Source organism: Chelonoidis abingdonii, chromosome 8, assembly GCF_003597395.2.
Source record: "Chelonoidis abingdonii isolate Lonesome George chromosome 8, CheloAbing_2.0, whole genome shotgun sequence".
In the NCBI taxonomy this organism is placed as follows: Eukaryota; Metazoa; Chordata; order Testudines; family Testudinidae; genus Chelonoidis; species Chelonoidis abingdonii.
The window spans coordinates 67357278-67381793 of NC_133776.1; the positions used below are offsets into that span (position 1 = coordinate 67357278).

A 24516-nucleotide genomic window follows, 5' to 3' on the forward strand; every position below is an offset into this window, starting at 1 on the left:
ATCGCTTCACCTCAAAAAAGAGTATACTCGGCACTAGGAAAAGGGGCATCTGAAAATGATTATGGGTTTGCGAGCGAGGGTCCATATTTTAGGAAAGAATTAAAGAGGCTAGGTATCTTCCTCAGCCTGGAAAAGAGGATGACGTGAAGGGGATATGATAAGGTATATAAAATCCATGGAGTGATGTAGGAAAAGTGGATAATTGGAAAAGTTATTTTCCTTAATTCCCGTAATACAAGAACTAGGCTCACCCAAATGAAATTAATATTGCAAGCGGTTTAAAAACAAATAAAAGGAAGTTGTTCACGCAGCACAGTCACGGTGGAACTCCATTACCTGAGGAGGTATGTAAGGCTAGGCTATAACAGCATTATAAAAAGAAGAACTTTTTATTAATTCATGCGTGGTTAATCCATAAATGGCTATTTACCAGGATAGGTAAGGATATGTCTGTCCCTAGCCTCTGTTTGTCAGAGGATGGAGATGGATGGCAGGAGAGAGATCACTTGATCATTGCCTGTTAGGTTCACTCCCTCTGGGGCACCTGGCATTGGCCACTGTCGGTAGACAGATACTGGGCTAGATGGACCTTTGGTCTGACCTGGTGCGGCCATTCTTATGTTCTTATGTTATGTTCTTATGGCTAGGGTGCATCTTTTTGTTCTGTTTCTACAGTGCCTGGCACAATGGTCCATAACTAGGTTTCTTAGGCATTACTGCAATACAAATGATAACAGTAATAGACACTGGTTTAGCTCCCCTGAGGTTATTAACATTGGGAGCACTCATGTGGAAGAGCTTCTGGCTGCTGCCACTGCCAGGATTTTAAGTACACTCGATTAGATCTGCTGTGAACTAGGTTAGACGACCTGATGCTTAACATTCCTGCTGCTTGGCTATCGTAGGGCTTCCAACCTTGTTACTGCTGATGGAGCTGTAATGTTCGCGCAATGGTGCAAGCATCTTTGTAAATGTCCTTAGTCTAGGCCAAGCCCACAGTGGAGGCCAGTCACGTGGAATTTCTAGTCCATCTGGAACCGGTAATTAGGTGCTTGGATGCCACGGTAATGAATGTGGTTTAAAACTCTAGCTCGATGGAAATCTCTTGACACCTCCAGCCCAGTCTGTAGGCCAAAGAGATTTAGAGAAGCTTAAGAGATGTGGAGCTGAGTGTTTGGAGGCTCATTTGAATGGACCCACCAGACATTTTAAGGTGTTTTAGCAGTAAGTGAGACTTATGTTATAGCAGATTCAGTAACTGTTGTGAAAAAGCAAGAAGATCAAGCATCAGAGAGTGTATGCTAGTCTCTCCTACTTTGTAAGGGTGTATTGCCCTATTCCTGTTTGCCCATCCTCTACCATACCGGTCCTGTGGTCAAAACACTCCTCCTTTTACTAAAATAAGCACTTCAAAGACTGAAACAAAAAATCAAATTCAGAAAAAAATAACGGCTTTTGACCGTTAACCCACACCACTGCTACACGCCAAATGGATTTTGTATGTGAGTAGTCCAAACAGCTTAAAAGTTTAATCTATTTCTTTGAAGTCAATGGGGGCAGGAAGGAAGGTGGCCAAGGTTCTTCGTTCTGTATCTATAAGGCCTTGTTCCTTTGAAGGCTGTAGAGGGAACATCCAAGTTGCTAGGCAATCTTGTGTGTAGAGGAGAGATGATCCTATAGAAGCAGGGTGGTTGAGTGGATTAGGCTGTGGATTGGAGACCTGGTTCTGTTCCCAACTCTGCCACCGACCAGCTGTGTGTCCTTTGGCAAGTCACATCACCTCTCTGTGCCTCAGTTTCTCCATCTGTAAAATGGGGATGATGATACTGACATCCATGGTAAAGTACTTGGGGATCTCTGGGGTTATATAAGAACTAGGTGGTATTGTGATTAAAGCACTGGAGCAGGCAATACAGCCTTGCCTCCCAGGGCTGGGAGGGTGAATTCCTTGATGTTTGTAGAGGGGATGAGCTCCTTGATGGGAGGCTCTGTGTAGTACAGAGTATTATTCTTCGGTGACCTCTCTTTACGTCGACAATGAGACCCATGTATTGGCTTACCATGCCATCATTTAGTGAGAACTTCCTTGGAGTAGCTACTGCCCAGCTTGCAGCCTCAGATGTGTTGAAGTTTGTCTGCCTCTTCCATGCTCCTTGTAGAGAGGTTAGCCCAGGCTCATCTCTCGCCATGGCAGTGGGGAATCACCCCGCCTCACTACACTCTGTTTATGTATTGAGGAATTAGCTCGGCCGTGGGAGTCCTCCCCCAGCGGCCCTGGTGGGGGCAGAAATAAGTACAGTTAGACCAGGGCCTTAGGTCAGGGCGGGGCAACAATGAGTCAGGCCCTCAGACAGGGGCTGAGCAATAACGCTATAGCAGTAGCAATATAAACAGTAGCAAGCCCAGGCCCTAGGTCAGGGCGGGGCAATGATGAGTCAAGAGCTCAGGCCCTCAGGCAGGGCTGAGCAATAACAGTAGCCTCAAGCCTCTAAAAGGCCTGGGAGAGGGGGAGACAGGCCCTCCCACTCCACTGGGGCCCTACCAGTGGCAGGCCTTCTGCTTCTGTGTCAGCAGGGATCCTGGCCACAACACAGTGACATAGGCTCTGGCAGTGCTGCAGCCAGACTAGGGTCGGCTGCCCCCGGGGTGCTTCCTAACTCCCCCTCGTGTGGTACCTGGGTCAGGGTGACGTCCTCCTGGGGGTCCAGCACCATGGGCTCCTCAACGTAGCTGGTGAGAGGCAGGCCCGGCAATTCCTCCAGGTAGCTGGTGCAGGGCAGGCCTGGCAACTCCTCCAGGTAGCTGGTGCTGGGCAGGTCAGGCCAGTCCTTTTACGGACTGCGGGTCACTGGTGCTTCCCAGTCGCGGCCTAGGCCAGAAGCATCTGGCCTCTCCGGTGGCTGCTTTCCCAGTGAGCTCTCAGGTTGAGCCTTTATACTTCCAGGGCACCATCTGACCCTCTGGGGGGTGGGCTCAGAGCTCACTAGCTCCGTCCACTCTGGTGTCCAGAAGGGCTCCTCTCTCCCCGGAGTGGAAGGGAACCACACTGCCTCACTACAATACCCCATCCACAATCTGCTCAGGGTGGAACAGCAGTTTCAAGTGGTTTTTCTTTACCTCTCAGCACTCAGGTTACCCCTCTTTGTAGTTGCCCTGGTGGCTGTAGATGCCCTGTAGTTGTTCTGCAGATCTGAACTGCTGCTAATTGTTTAAAGCACTTAGTTGCTTGTATCTGGCTTCCCTATGCAATGTGATTCCTGCTTGTGCACCTGCTTGTGGTTTAGGCTGGTGATATGGCTACTGTAGCATCTGTACCTTGCGCTCTTTCTAGGCACATGCCTCACAGCCAGCTGGGGTGTGGAGGAAGGCAGTCAGTCATTCTGCACCAGCAACGCTACACAACAGTTTTTAAGTAAGAATGTAGGAATTTACATCCTGGTCAGATCCATGGTCCATCTAGCCTTGTAACCTGTGGCAGGCAGCAGATGCTTTGGAGGAAAGTGTGTAACTCCCATAGTGGATGTGGAAGCAGAGAAAAGGATAAAGGGAATTTGAATGCAGATATCTTAACTTTTAGGAATAAAGTAAGAGTCAGGCTAATGCTAGCTCTAATAACGCAAGATTTCAGGCACGTCCTGGGCAAGTGGAAAGCGAGTGGAACAAAAAACGCTGTAAGAGATACTGTTTTTTGACCTTGTGTTAGATAAGAATGGAATGGAGACTGTAGCAGGAACTGCTGAGAAAAGCAAGATATCAGAGGAATAGATATAAACAAGATGCGGTTGTTGATCATTATTGTCTGTAACAAAAGGTATAAATGCTTGCCCTAATTGTTTATCTAACAGAGAACTGCCTGGGACAGGGATTTTTACTGCCTCAAATAAGGAAAAGGTTGTATTGAGTCTGGACCTAAAGAATTAAGGTTATTGTTAAATAAGATGTATCTAGATATGGGGAATGAATGTTTGTGTATGAATGAAGTGGAGGGTATGAGCCGCTGGCCAGGTCTAAAACTTAAGTTGACTCCAGCCGCACAAGGGCTACCCCATGTGGAAGTTCTGAAAGCAAGGGGGGGGGGGGGGGTCAGCTGAACCTTGTGACCCAGCGGAGAGGTTTCCCTTACTCATGAGCCACTGACCAGGTCTGGGACTTAAGCCGCTAGCCGGTGGAACCCTGTGACCCAATGGACCCTTTCCCTGTGAGAGAGTAAGAATTTTTGTTTAGCTGATGAGCCACTGACCTAGTGGACAGGGCACACCCCGGTATGATTCAAAGATGGGGGGGACAACAGTCTAAGTATTCCCCCAAATCATCGAAGGGAACCCCTGGGTACCATATGTATGTACATTATGGTCCTGGGATCTGCAAGTATTTAGAAAATTGGAATTTTTACACGCATGATAATCCATCTAAATAATTCCCACTAGAAGGTACCTTCAATTTGGATAAAATCATATATCTCAGAGGAACCCTTACATCACCAAAAACCTCTAACAAACAGTGGGAGTAATTTGTCTGTTGGTGTGAGAAAGCTACAATGAGACTCCATGAATCTCGAGTGCGGAGTCTGAAGGACTCCCAGGAAAAATTAAAGACTCAAGTGCAGGATTTAAAAACGAAATTTAAAGCATCCAGATGCTTCCCGACCCAAACCACTTCATCAACCCCCTTATCTCCTGTATATCTCCAATTAGTTAAGGCTGAAAGGGAGGAGGAAAAAGGAACGGGTTAATTTGAAAATTCAGCTTAGCCTGGAGATAAAGAGAAAGCTGCTCTGCATTCAAGGTCAAGAATCAACACAGTCTGCCTCACTCTGCAGGCAAAGCATCAAAAAAAAAACACCCCAGCTGTCTGTGAAAAATGTAGACAGAGGCAAAACAAAGGCAACACAAGTTAGAGGACTGAGATTACATTTGCAAAGGTTGGCCACCCAGTGAGACCCAACATCTGCCTTTGCGACCCTGGAGCCGGTGTGGTTTGGGGATGCTGAAGAAGCCACAGGCAGCCAGCCTGGACTGGAATACTGAGTAGAGGTTTCTGAAAGGGACACCCCAAGAGACCCCAGCGTAAAAAACCCAAGAGTGGAAGCAATTTGGAGATTTTTTATTTTATTTTTTTTGCAGCATTCCTCTGGACAACCTGTGCACAGGATAACCTCCCATCCACCCCTCTCTCTCTCTCTCTCTCCCCCCTACCCCTGGGCCTGGCCAGCCCAGACACTGTGTTTGTGAGTGGAAAAAAAAAAAGATTGCAGATGGGTCTATTCCTAGTTGTAGCAGGACCGGGCAATAAGAGGAATTGGGGAAAAGGGAAGAGATGTGTACCTGACAGCTAGAGAAAACTGATCAGTTAAAACGCCAATTGGCCGTGCGTTCTGTCCAGGTGGTAAGCCTCATGGGGGAGGACTCAGGTAGCCTTGTGAGTGAGGATGTTTAAGAACAGGACCAGGAGGGGTGGGGGTTAGTTGCGAAGACCACCCTCCTTGCTACATTGGTAATGGAACAAAGCCTATGCCCATGGAAAGGAATGGTGCAGCAAGAGAAAAAGGATTGGGCCCAGACAAGCAGGCAGGCAACAGATAAAGGAACGGGTTGATAACCTTAAAAGCATAGTGGCAGAAGTAAAGGACGCAATAAGTGCAGACATGGGGAATTTAAATCCCTAAAATAGTACTTGGAATGGTAAAATCTGAGTTGATTAAGGTGTCATTTTGGGAAATAAGCAAGCGATTTAAGGAAAAAGTAAGAAGTTAACTCTGTAGTTGCTGGAGGGAATTATCAGTTGGAGTCTGTAAAAACGCTAAAAAGAAAAAGAATTCTTGGTTTCTTTGCAGCCACTTTGAAGGAAAAGTGGGCCCTTTTTCCAAAGAAATGTCTGTAAATAAATCCAGGCAAGAGACTATTTAATTAAAATCATTTGGCTATGAACATTTTAGTCAGATTAGAAAAACATATGGGGTGTCTATTGGAATTTAACCACCCAAGTTGTATGAAAGGAATGTCAAGGAAACAAACATGTGGAGTATATATTGTAAAAGGGGTGAGGAAAATGCAAATATGCAATGCTACTTAATTAAAATCCTATTAGGCTCCAAAGGGCTACAATAGGTGGTGTTTTCCTTTTTGGATTACTGTGTTTTTTTGAAAACAGGAGTTAAAGGTAACAGGCAATCAGAACTCTGCTAAAAGTTAATTGTGTTCCTTTTAAGTAAAAGTTTAACCTGTGAATGGCTTTGGATCTAAAAGCAGGCCGGGGGGCATCTGTGTGCTGGTGCGGATTGCCTAATTGATAAGGTAGAAGCCACTGAAACCTGGCTTGCCTATGAAACAAACACAGAAAAATATGGGGGTAATTCCTCTGTTTTGCCTGCAATCAGCAAGGGTATTTGTATAAGAAAGAAATATTTTAAACAATGACTGATCACCCCAGAAGGGGTAGAAATATGTTTTTGTCTTTTAGAAAATTAGAAAAAGCTAATGCCAGTTAAAGAGCAAGCCAACATGCCATGCATTTACTGGCACAATAGAAATTGTGTTCTGTGTCCTATGTCCTTGTGGTGTTTTGTCTTGTGGCTAGAATTGTTGTGTTTAATTTTCTACAGGATAGCCTAGTTTAAAACCAAATGGAAGGGTTAGAGCTACATGCAGATACTTGTTTATCCAACTTGGAATACAGAGTAGTTTGGATACTATCAGAAAATACTCAGGTTTTAATATATGTGACAGGGGCTGTGCCAAAAGCTGAGAAATGTTCTTGGAGCACTGCTGTGTGCACTTGACACCCCGATCACCTTTGGCACTCCGTGGACGGCCACCTGGTTGCGTCTCAGGTGCTCTTGTCCTGTTTGCTCGCATGCATTACTGGATGGCACGAGCAAAGGGGATGATTGCTGCAGGTAACGAGATTGTTATGCACCTAATTTTAATTTGCGTGGTAGTTGGTGTTTTCCATCTCTGTAGTCTTAGTTCTGTTATTCTCCTTTCTGCTGGCCTTGCTATTTTGCAGGCCTGTGCAGCTGGATTTCTTTCAGGCACATTTAAGCCCTGTCTTTCTCAGCTGTCAGCCAGGTCTTGGCTATGAGCAGTGTCCTTGGGCAGAAGCCAGCGTCTTATCTTTGGACTGAGTTTGCTAATTGCAGTGTTTCATTCATTCATTCTCTGCTCCTTTCTTCTTCTTCTCTTCCCCCCCTTGGCCTCTTGTACTTGCAAAGAAAACTTCCACTTTCCACTCACACACCTTGTACCCTCCCCAAAATGCTTTGTGATTCTTGCAGTAGTGTTGGCCACATACAGTGCTAATCTGCCTTTCCTGGAGACTTACTGAGGGAGGAGGGTCAGCAATATAATATTGGAATAATATTGCCAGCAATATAATATTGGAAAAGTAGTTAAAGCTATAAAAGCAGCACACCCCTTGGAGGCCTTTTGTAAATATTCAGACTGATTTTATTCAAATGTCTAAATGTTGCAATTATGAGTATGTGTTAGTATTAGTTGATGTTTTTCAAGTTGAGTTGAAGCCTTCCCTTGTAGGAGAGCAGACACCAAGTCTGTTGTGAAAATTTTGCTTAAGGATTTCATTCCAAGGTTTGACATACCTGTGAGTATCAACAGTGATCGTGGTTCTCATTTTACTGGACAGATTGTAAAGGAGTTATGTGCAGCCTTGCAGATCCAACACAACTTCCACTGTCGCCACCACCCACATTCTGCCGGGACAGTGAAACGTCAGAATGGGATTCTGAAAAACAAACTGGCTAAGAACTGTGCAGAAATAAACTTAAAATGGCCAAATGCCCTGCCATTAGCATTGATGAGCATGAGGGCCACTCCCAACTGGGAGACTGGACTTAGTCCATATGAGATCCTGACAGGGCACCCGATGCGACTACCGACTGCACCCCCACTGGCCCTTGCCCAGATGAACATTCATTTGATGGAAGATACAATGCTTAATTACTGCCAGACACTAATGAAATGCGTCAGATCTTTTTATACACAGGTGAAAGAAGCACTACCCAAGGATCCTGAGCAACCCTGCCATTCACTGGAACCAGGAGACTGGGTCTGCATAAAGGTCTATCAACAAAAGACCGCTCAGACCCCGTGTTGGAAAGGCCCTTACCAAGTCTTGTTAACTACCAACATCACTGTGAAGTGCCAAAGACTGACTGCCTGGACCCATGTTTCTCACTGCAAAAAAGCCCCTCCACTTTGAGATGACCCTCGGACTGCTGATCAGCCTGTCCCTCCTTCTGATACCCTTTGTTCTCCTTCTGGACAGCAGCAGAAAAGGACAAGGTGAAGTGCTGGTAACCTCTCCCTTGTCCACTGACAGAACTACCATACATTCACCATCTGCTGGAGAAACCCAGTTATTACAGAGTGACATGCTGGTAACCTCCTCTGGTATGATCCTGAACCATGACTGTTCCAGGAAAAAAGAAGAAGAAGGTATGTTCGTTCCGCTGAAATCCCAAAGTCCAGGGATTCTTGACTACAAAAGACATTAAGAGTTGGCTCTGGTGGAAGAGATGGAGTATCGTAACCTGGCAGGGAGGAATTTGTGGGAACCATGCTTGAGTCTGTGGTATTGAGTGGTGGTTTGGGTTTATTCCGGGGACTGGGCTCTGTGCTTTTGGACAAGTACCTTCAGGATGTATAGCCCTTCCTAATTGGCTTTCAGATGACGAATACCAAAGGCGCCTTGCTGCCACGACCACTGCCCCCGCCATTATCCTTACTACCACTACCACCCCTGTAATACATCCTAATACAGACAATACCATATACTCTAATGAAACCCAATGGCCAAGGCCTTTACACCTTAATGATCCGTATGGGATGGTGCCAATAGTGCAGCAGCAATTTGGAACATTTACAAAGGTCAACAACATGATGAGAAATTAAAGCAACTGGAAAAGGCCACTGGTCTTATTATTGGAGCACAGTTAACACAGGTACAGGCTGGGGTTGGTGAATTACATGTTATTTCTGCCCTTAGTTTAATGACCCAGAAGCTGTTGACAGAGATGGTATTGAATATCAGTGAGGCAGGAAAGGGACTGCAGTGGGATCTGGCATGTTCAGAAATTCAGGATTTTCTGCATAACCAGCTCATGGCCATTCAGAGTGATCTTGAGCATCAGGCTTGGCCCACTGCCCTTACTAGTTCTTCAGGAATGCCATCTGATCTGTGGCCATGGAGACATACTTGGAGATTTTCAAGGTGGAAGTGCAGATGCTCACAGTGCTCTTTCCAAGCATATGGGCCGGTTGGAGGGGTGTGGGCTCCCACATACGGAATCCTGCTGGGTCTGTGGGGAGGATGCAAGTGGGATTGGATAATTCACTGAGATATTTGGGAAATTTAACCACCTGGTATGCCTAGCCGACTTATAGTCAGTGCTCCTGGAATAATGCCCGATGTTTGGATAGGGATAGGAAGCCAATGGACATTTTGGCCTTTAAAGCCCCCGCAGCTTCAGTGGGTACAAAAGTTGAAGCTAGGAGAAGTTGTCACTGTTTATGACATCTGTTGGGAAGGTATGGGACAAGGAAATACCCTGACAGGACACCTGCTTTTCCAAGCCAATGACAACTGTGTGTATGTTAAGACCACCACTTTACAAGGCATACATTTTAATCTCACCACTGCTACAGGCAATAATATTATTTATTGGCCAGCAGACAAAATTTTACAATCAGCCCTTAGGTTTCAGATATCCTTAAACTGGACTAGCTTAGTACTTGACCAGTTCCAAAATTTGCTTTCACTCCTACCAGAGGTCTAGATAATCTCTGAATAACAAGGGCAAATTCATATGCTCCAAAATATATATCAAATTGAAGAGTATGCCTTTCTTACAGCCTATAGAGTGTATTAAGTATTGTGTTTTATGACTAAGGCTGTACAGCAACCCCATCATATTATTACAATGGGAATGTTAACACTTTTATTGTTGTTGTTTAGTTTAGGGTTAGGTTGTTGTTGTTGTAAAGGTTGTGCTAATAATAGCACCTTCCATGTTCGTACTAACCATGCTTTGTCATTGTATTCAGTTAAACCCCAGAAGGTTGTACCGTGTGAGCTGGAGTCAGAAATGCAAGATTTAATGAGAACAGAGGTTTGAGAGTGATGGTTGTGCTGGAAGCACAAAAGGAGGGAGTGTGGAAGCAGAGAAAAGGATAAAGAAAATTTGAATGCAGATATCTTAACTTTTAGGAATAAAATAAGAGTCAGGCTAACACTAGCTCTAATAACGCAAGATTTCAGGCAGGGCCTGGGCAAGTGGAAAGCAAGTGGAACAAAAAACTGTAAGCAATAGTTTTTTGACCTTGTGTTAGATAAGAATGGAATACAGACTGTAGCAGGAACTGCTGAGAAAAGTAAGATATCAGAAGGAATATGTATAAACAAGATGCGGTTGTTGATCATTGTTGTCTGTAACAAAAGGTATAAATACTTGCCCTAATTGTTTATCTAATGGAGACCTGCCTGGGACGGGGGGAACCCCTGTCTGGATCTACTCTCCCCTTGCAAGTGTCAGGATAATAAACTGTCTCTGACTTGTTGCAGCCAACCTGAGAATGAAGACTCTGTTTTCTTCCAGATGGATAAATACGCAGTAACCAGCATGTGGGGGCTGTTTTTTCCTTAGGAATGGAAGTGAAGACTACTGTGTCTAACTGGAAAGGCAGGGGGAATGTGAGAAGGCAGAATGCAATTGCACAAGCAGGAAATTGGCCAGGACTTGTGAGAAGTGTCAGGGGCTATTTTAATAACTACAGATTGGACAGGTACCTGCCCTAGTATCTCAGCCAGATGATGGCATCTACTGTAGCCCAGCAGCCCCTAGCTTCGTGCTGAGATGCTGACTCGGAAGGAAGAGTGCCAGCATGCAAATGCCTGGCATCTGGATTTCTGATGAACTAAGTGCCCATGGGAGTCCTGTGTGGTTTCTGTGTCTAGAGAGGTGCTGAGGGAATGGCCAGGTCAGTGTAGTCAATCTGTATGCAGTCTGGCACAAACAGGGATACGGATACTGTGCTGCAACCCTCACTCGCCTTTGTATGACCTTAGCTAGCTGAGCCCAGCGAGGGACCTGCAACCTGAGCTCCGCATGTTAGCTGGCTCTGGAGCTGCACAGTGAGCTCACTTGTCAGACCCACTAAGCAGCACAGACTGAGTTTAAATGACTTTTCTTTGCAATTGCTTATAGAAAACATTTATTGTTTGGCTCATTTCTTAGGGTGCAGCACAGATACAATCTTGCCTATTCATCCTTTGCATGCTGTCCATGAACATTTCACCGCAAGCAGGGGAACGTTGGGCTGCACCTGCTGTGCTCAGCAGGCACTCAGATACTGCAGGGATGAATGTGGTATCGAATAGAATAGAACAGCAGCATAGGCGGTGCGATCAGCCAGGCATGGCTGGAGCACGCAGCAGGAATCAAGGAGTTAAAAGCCTGCATTTTACAGGCTTGTAATACAGGGAGGCTAGCTGAGCGGCAGTGTACAATAGGGTCCCTCTATACAGCAAGGGCATACATTAGTTATAGTTCCATTGCTTCAGCAGTTGTGTGGCCCTACACTCTCCCTAACATGCGTGCCACCCACCAGTTGCATGGCATGATGATTCTGCAGATAACCCTTCCTCCCTGGTAGCAGTAGGGATATGGGTAATAGCCCAGCAGAGGCTCACACACCCGCTGGCAGTATCGGTTGGCGCGGCGACACTGAGCACAGCAGTAGCCTCGTTCATCCCACAAGGGGTGAAACTCAAGTCCATTCTCCGTCTGGAAGAGAAAACAACGAGGAGATGGTGTGAGGGAGAAAGTGCCTGGGGCAGAGCACAAACTCTGGGTTCAGTTATGAGGAGCTGCTGTGCTGATGGAGTACTAACCCCCCCAAATACTAGGGGGATGCTTATCCTGCCATAAATGCTACCATCATAGAACATCAGGGTTAGAAGGGACCTTAGGAGGTCCCCATGCCCAACCCCATGCTCAAAGCAGGATAAATCCCCAAATCCCTAAATGGCTCCCTCAAGGACTGAGCTCACAATCCTGGGTTTAGCAGGCCAATGCTCAAACCACTGAGTGATCCCTCCCCCCCCAGATGAACCCAGCACCTATATCCCAGCCCAGTGGCGCACAGCCATGCCCCAGAGGTGCCAAGCTAGGTCTCTCCCAGCTCAGAGCTCAGCTCTTGGACACCCGTGATGGCATCTGACTAATATGAACTCTGGACCTCACTTTCTGCTTGTTGGCACGTGGTACACCCTGGCCTCCTCCCATCCCTTTCCTTCCCAATCCTCCGGCTGCCAGCTTCACACTCCCTGCCCTCCATGCTGCTCCTCTTTCCTGGCCCCATTGCTTCCTGGCTGAAGGGGGCCATGCTCCAAGTAGTGCTTCTGCTCCTTCTTTCCAATGGGCCTGCTGTGGGGAGGCAGCAGAGGGTACCAGGAGGAAAAGCAGAGAAGCAGCAGGCTGGGGAAAGCCACTAAATCCCTGGCGGTCCTGTAAGGAGAGGAGCAGAACCCCTGGAAGCTTGGGAATGGGAAGAGAGGCAGAGCCACCAGGGACTGGGGAAGGGGGCAGAGGGTGGGTTGGGGTGGTCATAGTATGTGAGTGACAAGGGAAAGAGGGGCCATTCAGTAGTGCCTAAATTCAGGTTTGGGGCTCTGAGTATTGGGAGACCCTTGAGATCTGACAGCATTTCTGAGCAGTCTGCTGGCTGGCAGTGGAACTAGTGTTGGCTCAGAGGTTTGGGGCAGCACCGCAAACTTCGGATGCTGTATCTGAGCTAATTGAACCTCCCTGGACTAAAACACTCATGTATTCCAGTGCTTGGAGCACAGCAGGAATAGCCTTTTCCCTGGTTCTCCAGGAAGCTGTGACAATGACAATCCAGGTTTTCTGAAGGTTCATTTTGGGTGTGGTTCCAGGTTTGGATAGAGGTTTGAATCAGTTCTTATTTCATCTAGTTCTTCTTGGCCCTAGAGGGAACAGGACCCAAAGCAAGAGGGCCAGCTTGTCTTAGAAATGCTGCTGCCTCATAGTCTGAGCACAAGACTGAGAGCCAGGGATTTCTGAGCTACAATCCTGTCTCCGACTCAATGGGGCAAACCATTTAACTGCTCCGTTCCTCTGTTTCCCCAGCTGCAAAATGTGACTAATAATATTTACCTCACTTATGGGGATGCAGTGAGGATTAATTAATATGTGTACAGTGCTTCAATGCAATACACTGATATATTGTTTTTGTTGTCCACACAAGATCCAGTGAGAATCTAGTAAAATCACCCAGTGGTTACCTGAGTTACTCACCGGAACTTGAGAAGAGAAGCAGGTGGTAATGCTGCTCCTGGGGGGATATTCGTAGCATGGCTCCACAGAGGAGGGCATGAGCACACTGCACAATTAACAGAGTCAATGCGAACATTTGGAGTGGACTATTCTGGAATTTGAGTGGCCTACCACATCTTAGCACTGGTTGAAATTTCCATTTGTAATGCTCCTTTTTCTGTTGAGTTTGGTACTTTCTCAGCCCTCATCACTAATATCTGAGCATTCCTCAGTCACTAATGGGTTTTAGCCTCACGGCATCCCTGGGAGGTAAGGAAGCATCAGCCTCATTTTAGAACTGGGAAACTGAGGCACGGGTTGGTTACTGAGCTCCCCGAAGGTCACACAGTGAGTTTGTGGCTGAGCCAGGTCTTCCAAGTCCTAGGCCAGTGCCCTGCCCACTAGACCATCCTATCTGCCTTAGTCCTTCATAGGCAGATCAAATGTGATATTACAACCAAAGAACCGTGGCCTCTCTTATTATGAAGAAGGATTGCAGCCATTATGCTGTGCTATGAGTTAACTATGTTTTGGGGACGCTATGAGCATTAGCTCAAACAAAACCCCTAGTTAGCATGACCATTCCACGCCATTCTAATGTCGTCATCATTTATTGGGATTCTTGTTTTAATGCAGTGGGCTTTAATGCTGCTGCCTCATAGAGTCACATGTCAGGGGCAGACAGAGGTCAGAAAAAGGTGCTCAAGCAGGTCAGATGACGTAGCTTGAGAGTGTTCCTGTTGTTGAAGTTCAGCCTGAGAGTGAAATATTGACAGTTGCCCAATAATGCCCAAGGACTCACATAGTCATTTACGGGAAGATCCTCTTCAGTTAGCTGCCGGGCCCGGCGTTTGGTTCCTGGCCTCTCATCCTTATCCACATGGTGCTCATTCTGTCTTTCAGCCCCATCTCGTTTGGTCACAAGGAAGTGGACATTATCTTCCCCTCCATCTTCAAAGTCATGCAATTCAGGAGCTAAGAATAACAGCACAAACAATCATTACAACAACTGCCCTGGAGAGATTGCAGGGACAAAAGTTGCAGGTGGCGTGCTCACCTCTAGCATGATATGGCACAAAACCCCACTAAATCCAAAACAGCACTAAACCACGCCCAACACTGTAAGAACATTGGGTCAGACCAATGGTCCATTGAGCCAAGTGTCCTGTCTTCTGACAGTGGCAGTGTCTGATGCTTCAGAGGGAGTGGACAGAACAGGGCAATTTATTGAGTGATCCATCCACTGTCATCCAGTCTCAGCATCTGGTAGTGAGAGGCCTAGAGACACCCTAGGCATGGGGTTGTGTTCCTGACCATCTTGACGAATAACCATTGATGGACCTATCTTCTATGAACTTATCTAATTCTTTTTTAGAACCCAGTTATACTTTTGGCCTTCACAACATCTCCTGGAAATGAGTTCCACAGGTTGACTGTGCATTGGGTAAAGAATTGCTTCCTTTTGTACATCTTGCTCTCTGTGTACAACACACAGACAGCTCCATGTTATACAAACTGAGAAGCAAGCAAAAAAATGCCTGCAGTGTTGCTGTGAGAAGGAGCAGTGGGAAAACTTTGTCTCCAGTGAACAAGGGGTTCATTTCAGCTCACCTTCCCCCTTCCCTTATGCAGGTGCTTGTAAGAAGAGCTGTAAATTGACTACTTAGGAAAGAGAGAGAGAGGCGAATACTAGGGAAGAGAAGGCTCCACACCTGGGGTCACAGAATGTGCTGACTGCACCTGAGTGTTGTCTGCTGAGCCATCCCACTAGCTTACAGTTACTCTGGAGCAGGGTTTCTCAAACAGGGGTCGCCACTTGTGTAGGGAAAGCCCCTGGTGGGCCAAGCTGGTGTGTTTACCAACCCGGTTCGCAGGTCCGGCCGATCATGGCTCCCACTGGCCGCAGATTGCTGCTTCGGGTCAATGGGAGCTGCTAGAAGTAGTGCGGGCCAAGGGACGTACTGGCCGCCACTTCCAGCAGCTCCCGTTGGCCCGGAGCAGCAAACTGCGGCCAGTGGGAGCCACGATTGGCTGGACCTGCAGACGGGGCAGGTAAACACACCGGCCCAGCCCACCAAAGGCTTTCCCTACAGAAGTGGCAACCCCTATTTGAGAAAACCTGCTCTGGAGGATGCTGCAGGTGTGTGTGTAGAGAAGAAGAGTGTTATATAGTCATGGGCCTTAATGGAATCAGACACTGGCCCATGGCACAGAATGTCTGGTCTGCCAGCCCTTACAAACGGATACATTTTCAAAGCAAGTCACCTGAGATCCTGCCCATGGACAGGTTCTGTTGGGCACAAATGCAGATCTCTCTGATTTGACATTGTTCCTTCCTTCACAGTCCCACAATGGCACCCGCCTGTCTTGTGGGTGATACCCACAAGACACCCATAAGAGGCTTAATCGTACAGGGTGCCCCCTTGGGGAATGTTCAGCCAATCAGAATTTGTTCTGATTATGTAATGCTTTTATGTTGGCACTCTACATTCTGCAGGCAGCTGGCTTGTGGGCAGACGCAGTGGAAGCTGCTTTGACTGGGGTTGGGGAAGGGGCACAGTGAAACCGAAATGCAGTGAGCATGGGGAATGGGAGAGTCAGGGGCAGCGGGAGGACATCGGGGTGGGCATTCTGCATTGGGAGCAGAGGGAGGCAGGGGCAGCGGGGCAGAGGAAGAACAGTTGGGGTATTGGGTAGGAGGGGAGTGAGGTGGGTGCTCTGCGTGGGGGAGAGGCAGTCGGGGTGTCAGGGATAGGAGAGTAGGGTGAGTGGTCTGCAGGGGGAAGGGGCAGTTGGGGTGTCAGGGAGTGGAGGGGAGTGGGGTGGGTGGTTTATATGGGGTGGGGACTTGGGGTATCAGAGGTAGGAGGGGACCGAGTGGAAGCTCTGCATGGTGGGAGGAGCAATCGGGGTGTTGGGTAGGAGGGGAATGGGGTGGGTGGTTTGCATGAGGGGAGAGGCAGATGGGGTATCAGGGATAGGTGGGGAGCGGGATGGGGGGTCTGCATAGGGGGAATTACTGAGACTCGGCCTGATCACCCTGCTTCCCACTTGCTCCCCAATGCCATGGCAGCCTCTCTTCACTTTAACTGAGCTTCACAACAGAGCAATTGTCTTTCTAACTGAACTCCACACTCTTGACAGTTATTACTCCGAACACAACAGTCACAGTTCTCTTTTTCAATAATAGAACAGTGTTTGCCTTTACTCTAGTACCTCTCATCCCAGGCTCTCAACACTGCTTTAGAAAGGTAAGTGTTGTTATCACCACTTTACCATGAGGAAAGAGGCGCCAAGTGACTTGCCTGAGGTCACGCAGTGAATCAGTGACAGAATTTAGTTGTCTTGGTTTCCATTCATCTTCTCTAGACATTTTTGGCTTCCTTTCAGGTGCCAAAGAAATGTTTCTCTTTTTTCCTGTGACAGAGGGCAGGCTGATTGAGGGCTGATGATGAAGGATAGATTGACTTATTGCAGGGAAAAGGCCTAGCTAGTTATATTACACGGATTGTTTTCTCGTGGTAGTAATAAAGGATCTGTCCACATTCATTTATCTGATTTATAACTCCACTTAGGAAACTTGTTCTGGGCCAGCTCACAGCATACAAAATTTCAGAGAGAAAGACGGGAACTGTTAATGTGACTGCAAAGCTGTTCCTGGAGATGCAGGTTGGTTAACACATTACATCTCTTGTGGGAGTCTGCAGGAGTGAGGGAAAAGCGTATTTTACCTGTGATCAGAGTTGGGTGGATCCAGTGTGTGGTCACATTTTTACAGATGTCAAAAATTTTTGAGCTCTTTAGGAATTCTTTGTTGTCAATAGGTTTTTCCTCTGGAATCCAGACCATGGATTGCTCCAAGTAGGTAGTCATCAGTTCATCTTCCTGAAAGAAGAAGGTGTCGTCACCTTGGTGTGCCAGCATAGACCCCACCACCTCCTGCGGCTTCTACCCCTCCTCAGATTCCGTTGCTAAAGACATGACTTGTTAAAACAGTGCAAAACATACACTCCCTGTTCTTCTTCGAGTGCTTGCTCATATCCATTCCAAGTAGGTGTGTGAGTGCCGCGTGCATGTTCGTTGGAAGAATTTTCCCCTAGCAACACCCGGTGGGTCAGCAGGCGCCCCCTGGCGTGGCTTCGTTGCGGCACCGCATATATACCCCTGCCGACCCGCCCGCTCCTCAGTTCCTTCTTACCGCCCGTGTTGGTCATTGGAACAGTGGGGTGCGGCTTAGCTGACCTCCCCTTCCCTAGAGAAGATGCCGTGCATATGTCGAGCGTGCCAATGATTAGCCTTCACTGCCTCTCCAAGGCCGAATGACGGCACCATATCTGCACCGGGCTACAGGCCATCAGTCGAATTGCCCTTACTAAGTTACCTAGCTCGTGGTGCAAACTCCATAGATAGCGTACAGTACGTGGTCTTACAGGGCACACCTCTACTGCCCATATTCACGCCTTGGTACAAACAATCCAAGGGACGTATGCAAGAGCTCATGGGCTTGGGCTGTATTGCCATTAGCGTCAGTGCCCAAGACCCGACCACACACCTGCCTATAGGATAAGATTGGGTCACCAACTGGTATGGATAATGAGCAAGCGACTCGAAGAAATGAAAGACGGATTACTCACTCTTTGTAACTGGATTGTATTCTTCTGAGATGTGTGCTCATATCCTTTCCACACCGCCCTTACCGCAAAACACTCCGCATCCACACAGTACTCCAGCACAGAAGTCAACCCCTGCACCTGCTCCCCTGTCACAACGACACAGGCAAAGATAAGTTCAAAAAGGACTTCCCTGCTCTTGTTCGACTGCATTCTCCAGAACTCACGCGTCTTGAGCAAGGAAGCCCGAGCCGATCTGGCACCGTCCAGCTTGCCGCGGCACCGGTGATTCGCAACACCGCTCGATGCTGATCTTCCCTTGTCTCGACTCACAAAGGCCAGGTCAAGAAGCCGTCGAGTCCAGTGCAAGACAGCCTCACCCGGCGCATGCCTTCGGTTGAGCTCGGCTGTCCCACCACGCCGGAGACTTTCGCAACGACGAGGAACTGATTACGCTCACAGAGCCTACTCGCCTCAATCCCTGGCACTAACTGGTATGGGGTCCTTTCTTCGATCGGGAAAAAGGGCGCGTGATTCAGGCCAACGGGCTGTAAATCCACCGAGTTTGTGGTACGACGGTGACAGCACCGTCTGCTGTCGAGAGCTCCAGCCACCCCGTTCATCCTCTCGTACCCGTATCGCATCAGACGCTCGCTGGTCCTGGTACCGATCCCCCTCTCGGCGCCGTCGTACTCAAGCGGACACCGGTCCAGTCACGTCCCCGTACGACCGGTACTCATCAAGCCAGTCGTGGCTCCCGGCACTGTTCCCCAAGGCGGAGTCGATTCCCACCGATCGTTACTCTTAGCCTCTGTCGCAACTCCCGCACGCGCTGGTCCGAAGTTGCCCAAGCGTCCACGGAGTCCATCTCGCAGGCACCGTAATGACTCCCGGTACCGCTTCCGGACACAGCGTGACGTCCGTTACCACCGCACATGACGATCCGCTCCACCCTGCCGTCGAGACACCCTTGGGTATCGTCCGCCCAGACAGTGCTCTGTGTATGGGATTGGACCCCCGCCTGTGCCCTCCCTGAATCCCAGGATTGGAACAACCAATGGCAATGGTCCTCTGGACGCCTCTGGGCCTACCGCACCAAGCCAGGGCGATCCACGACAACGTCGGCGGTCAGCGCTTCAGTCCGTCGGTACAGAGGCCACCTTCAGTCGTCCTCCCCCAGCAGATGACGACGTTCAGCTGTAACCAGGACCCGCGAGGGCGCAGCAGAAGCTGACCCCCCTCTGAAAACCAGGAGTCCAAGCATGAGCCAGTGGTCCCGGGTCTCTCTCCTCCTCCTGCCGGATGAGCAGGTGTAGCGGGTAACATCAACCTCAGGTCCGCCCCATCCGCAATCGACCTATCGAGACCCTGATGTCAGAAAAACAAGATACAAACGTAAGTAAAAAGCTTTGTGACATACCAGCCGTGTCACGCTGAGTACCAAGGACAAAGTGCAACCTCCAGTGGAGGAGTTCCCGAGGTGGAGACCCGGTCGGAACCAATATCTATCTTCAGATGCCTCCGGACGCGGTGTAGCCCTGACCGTTTATCGCGCTCACATCCAGTGCTAAAGCGGACTCGATCTGGCAATTCCGGCGTCTCATACCCCCAACGCCAGAGGCATGGGAGGAGAAGTATATGGTAACCATCTAGGGGTACGAATTACCTTTACACCCATCCTCCTCCATGCTCTCTGGTCGTTGCAGTCTGTTGAACGAGAGAGCAGCGACAAAGGATGGCCAGCAGCCCACTGCCCAAAGTCACGGCGAGGCTAAGCGTATGGATCTACTGGACGCAAGGTTTACTCTAGCAGGGGGTCTACGTTTTGCGCGTCGCTCAATCAGCAGGCGCTTCGTCAGTAGATACACTTGTAAACTACAACTGGCAATCCGATGCAAATTCGCACAGAACTGTCCCACTGGACTCCCGCCACAGAGTTCAGAGCTCTGCTCGAGAAGGGGAAAAAAGATTCTCCCGGACCTCCTGTACAGCTGCTCCCTCGATGCTGCGGATTCGGTCGGCTAGGCTTTGCATCAGGAGTCACGATGCGGAGAATATCTTGTTGCAGGTTTCCGGCCTAACCTCCCGCACTGCAAACACACCAATTCAAGACCTCCATTTTGAAGGCCAGCCGTCTTTTCTGAAAAAAAACGGATCCTAGGCTTCCAAAGCCTTCAAGGACAACCGTGTTATAATGCGTGTCCCTCGGGATGCACACTCCGCAGACCCAAACGGCGGTCTTTTTGGGCCCAGACTTTCAATGCCCCTACCCCCCACCACGCCCTTTGCAACAAGACCTTAATAGAGACCGTGGCCGAGTGAACCGGAGACCCATCTGGTTCTCAGGGCCAGAATATGGTTCCGCAAGACTCACCCGCCGGGACGCAAAGCAAACTTTTCAAAGGTGCGTCGAAAGAGCAGAGCACCAGGTCCTTCCCCGGACTCCATACACAGTTTTTCCAGCCGTCTTTCTTTCCTTTCCTCCCGGCGTGGCCCGAAACTAACTTCCGATCGTTGTTCTTTACGGTCTTATTGATGGTGGAGGTTTGGTACCATCTCAGTTTATTTCTACCCACTCGCCCACCCACCCCTCCCCGTCCCTCTTCATCCGGGGTGAGCGCCCTCTCACGGCATCTCCTCTGGCAGAGATCTGCACGCTTCTCAAATCAGAGCCCTAGAGGAGCGTTAACCGGGTCAAGAACTTCAGGGGCAGTGTTTAGCGATCCTGTTATTTTTAATCCCCAAGTCGAAAGGGAGCCTTCGACCCATCCTAGACCTCCGCGGGCTCAACCGCCTCTTCAAAGAAGTTGAAGTTCCGCATGGTTTCCTTGGGGACTATTATCCCGTCCCTGCGGATCCGGCAGGACTGGTTCGCTTGCTCTTCGACATGCGAGGACGTCCGTATCATCTATCTTCATTGCAGATAAACATGTCCGCGAGCTACGGGCAGTCCGCCTCGCCTGTCAGGCTTGCCTTCACCACCTGTGGAGGCCGTGTATATTGCTGTTTTAGTGCTCACGGACACATGTCACCGCATGCACTATATAAACAAGCAAGGGAGGACCCGCTCTCGTTCCCTTTGGTTCAGGAGCGATCCGGGTTATGGGAATTCTGTATAGCCCATCTCCATGGAATACTGGTGGCTTCCCTTGCTCCCAGGGGTCCCCAGAACCTTAGCAAGACCGCCCGTCAGCAGGTACATTTCTAGCCCACGAGTGGTCACTTCGACCGATGTAGCTCATTTCTCTTCTTCCAGAGTGGGGCTTTCCCACATCGACCTCTTCGCTCCCGCAGCAATCGGAAGTGTTCCCAGGTTCTCTACCTTTCGCCCGGGGTCTCGCCCCGCTCAATCTCGGACGCCTTCCTCGTCTCTTGGTCGACCCACCTGCATTGTATGCCTTCCACCCTTTACCGTTGTGCACAAGGTCCTGGTGCAGCTTCGCAGGGAACAGGGCTCGAGTGATTTTGATCGCCCCCATGCGTGGCCTCGCCAACACTGGTCCTCACTAGACGTTGCATGGACCTCTCAGTAGCCAGCCCCGTTCCCCGCCTCTCCACTCCAGGACCCTGCTATCCCAGAGACCACAGCAGACTTCTCCATCCGACCTGCAATCCTCCACACTGACTGCGTGGGTTTCCTGGAGTGCTTGAGTCTTCGGAGCTGCAACTGCTCCACCCCAGATGCACCTTACTTGACCAAGCGTACATAGTCACTCCTGCGCAATCAGGTAGCAAGAAACCATCCACTAGAGCCTACCTACATGCGCCAAGTGGAAGAGGTTCTCCTGCTGGTGTGAGCGACGACCACGCAACAACCTGCACCAGGCTCCCATCCCTGTAATCTTGGATACCTCTGCGTACCTCAAGCAGCAGGGGCCTTCGGCACTCCATCATCCTTGCGCGTACAACCTGGCTGCCATTTCGACTGTTCCATCCCGGATCTAGAGAGCCTCTTCCTCTGCTTTTCTCTCACCCAATGGTTTCTCGAAGTTCCTTCTAAAGGCTGGAGGCGCCCCTTATATCTCTCAGGTCCGCTCGCCCCCGCCCCTTCCTGGGATCTCTCTAATTTGTTCTGATTCGCGAGGACTTAATGGCCCCTCCGTTCGAGCCCTTGGCATAACAACTAGCCTCTCTCCTGTCTATGTATCGTGGCAATTGGGGGGCGTTGCCGTGTGTAAACCATTAACATCAAGGCTATAGCGAGAAGTTATCAGAGCTTCGCTCGGCCTCTGATTTGTGTGGACTTCCAACACTGACACGATATTCCACAAGGACAATACGTAGCAATCTGCGCTCACAATCAGCGCTCCGTCCTGGAATGGTGGTTTCATCCTTTCACTCGGTCAACCAAGACACACTCCTCCCGGTCTTTTTTCCTAAACCCTCGCACGCAATCCCGTAGAGAGCAGAGCAATTACACTCGCTGGACGTACGTCAGAGCACTAGCTAATTCTAACATTGACCGCACCAGACCTTTCCGTAATGACGCCTACTAACTTTTTTAGTCGCCGTATGCAGGCAGCAGATGAAAGAGTCTAATCCCGCTTCTTCATCTCAAGAGAAATATCGTCTATGGGATCTACGCCTCGTGCCAATTCGAGACGTGCCATGATTTAGCTCCACGCCCTCTCCAGGGCCAGTGATACTGCAGCATTTCTCACCAGGGCTCAGAGCCTATCGATGATGCTAGGCACTCTAGAGAAGATGCCGTGCATATGTCGAGCGTGGACCATGATTTTAGCCTCACTGCCTCTCCAGCCGAATGACGGCACCAATTCTCACCGGTGCTCAGGCCATCAGTCGATTGCCTCTTACTAGTACTAGCTCGTGGGCCAACTCCAGAATAGCGTCAGTTACGTGGTCTTCAGGTGCACACCTCTCTGCCCAATATCACGCCCTTGGTTACAACAATACCAAGGGACGTATGCATGGCTCTGCGCATATGGCTGTATTGCATTGCGTGCAGTGCCCCAAGCCCGACCCCACCGCCAAGGATATAGGTTGGGTTCACCACTGGTTATGGGATAATGAGCAAAGCGACCGAAGAAAAAAGAGGATTACTCACTCTTTGTAACTGATTGTTCTTCTGAGATGTGTGCTCATATCCATTGCCACACCGCCCTCCCTCCTTCCCCACTGTCGGAGTAGCCGGCAAGAAGGAACTGAGGAGCGGGCGGGTCAGCAGGGGTATATATGCGGTGCCGCAACGGCACCACACTAGGGGGCGCCCAGCCGACCCACCGGGTGTTGCTAGGGGAAAATTCTTCCGACGAACGTGCACGCAGCGCGCGCACATCTACTTGGAATGGATATGAGCAACACATCTCGAAGAACAATAGTTACAAAGGTGAGTAACCGTCTTTTTTTAAAGCTCCATGGATTTTGTCTTACAGGTTTAGGGCCCCAGTTCTGACCTCTAGCCCTGGTGTACAGTTAAAATTATGACCAACTAAGCTGAGTTGCTGAGGAGTGTGAAAAATTCACACCCCTGAGTGCCATAGTTAAACTGACCTAACCCCCAGTGTAGATGCTGGAATAATTCTTCCATCAACTTATCTACCACCACTTGGGGAGGTGGATTACCTACATCGCCAGAAAAGCCCCTTCCGTCAATGCAGGAAACATCTATACTACAGGTGCGTACCTGTAGCAGGTGTACTGTAGATGTGACCTCATGGAATAAGCCCCATTGATTTTAATGGAGTTACATCCTCAGGTATAAACCAGGAATAATAGCAGAATAATCAGAGATCTTGTCTCTTTCTATGCCTCCTGCAGTTCCTTTGCTTATCTGAGGGCTTGCCTATGCCACAAATGCTTTGCCAGCGTAGCTCTGTCGGCTAAGGGATGTGATTTTTTTTCATGCTCCTAGCTAACAGAACTAAGCCTAACACTAGCCAGCGTCACCCAGAGGATTCAGGGGGACTTGGGCAAAGCAATTTCCATAATCCCTTCCATAAAAAAAAGTTGCAATACTATAGAATACTATATTCTTGTGGGGACCCCTGCAGGGCCCGGGGCCCAGGGCAAATAGCCCCACTTGCCACCCCACTCTGGGCGACCCTGACACTAGCTCCCTTTTCTCTCCAGTCACTTAGTGGATATGTCAACCCTGCAGTCAGAGGTGAGACTGCAGCATGCGTAGACATATCCGAGCTAGCCTGTAGGTAGCTTGCTCCAGTAACATTAATAGTGAAGCTGTGGCAGTGTGGGCTAGTCGCTCCATGCCCAGGGTCCCAAATGAGCTCGTACAAGCCATGTGCCACTTGTGCTGCTGCAGATCCACTGCGATTGTTGTTAGAACTTGATAGATCAAAGCTGACTTGGGTATAGACTCATAGACTCATAGGTCAGAAGGGACCAATATGATCATCTAGTCGGACCTCCTGCACAAAGGAGGCCACAGAACCCTACCCATCCACTTCTATAACAACCCCTAACCTATGTCCGAGTTACTGAAGTCTTCAAATTGTGGTTTGAAGACCTCAAGCTGCAGAGAGTCCACCAGCAAATGACCCATGCCCCACGCTGCAGAGGAAGGCGAAAAACCTCCAG

At 49.1% G+C, this 24516-nt stretch overlaps 1 protein-coding gene across 2 annotated transcripts in view; it reads right to left on the reverse strand.

Moving 5' to 3' along the window:
• Positions 1–8481: 8481 nt before the first annotated feature.
• The window catches only part of TNMD (tenomodulin), a 34805-nt gene continuing 18770 nt past the window's right edge, over positions 8482–24516 (reverse strand). For both annotated transcript variants that reach the window (XM_032772149.2, XM_032772148.2), the window contains 3 exons: positions 17083–17236; positions 14154–14326; positions 8482–11800 (listed from right to left, as the gene is read on the reverse strand). In XM_032772149.2, coding sequence (XP_032628040.1) covers positions 11591–11800; positions 14154–14326; positions 17083–17236 — 537 coding nt within the window. In that variant the 3' untranslated portion in view covers positions 8482–11590. The remainder of the gene's footprint in view (positions 11801–14153; positions 14327–17082; positions 17237–24516) is intronic.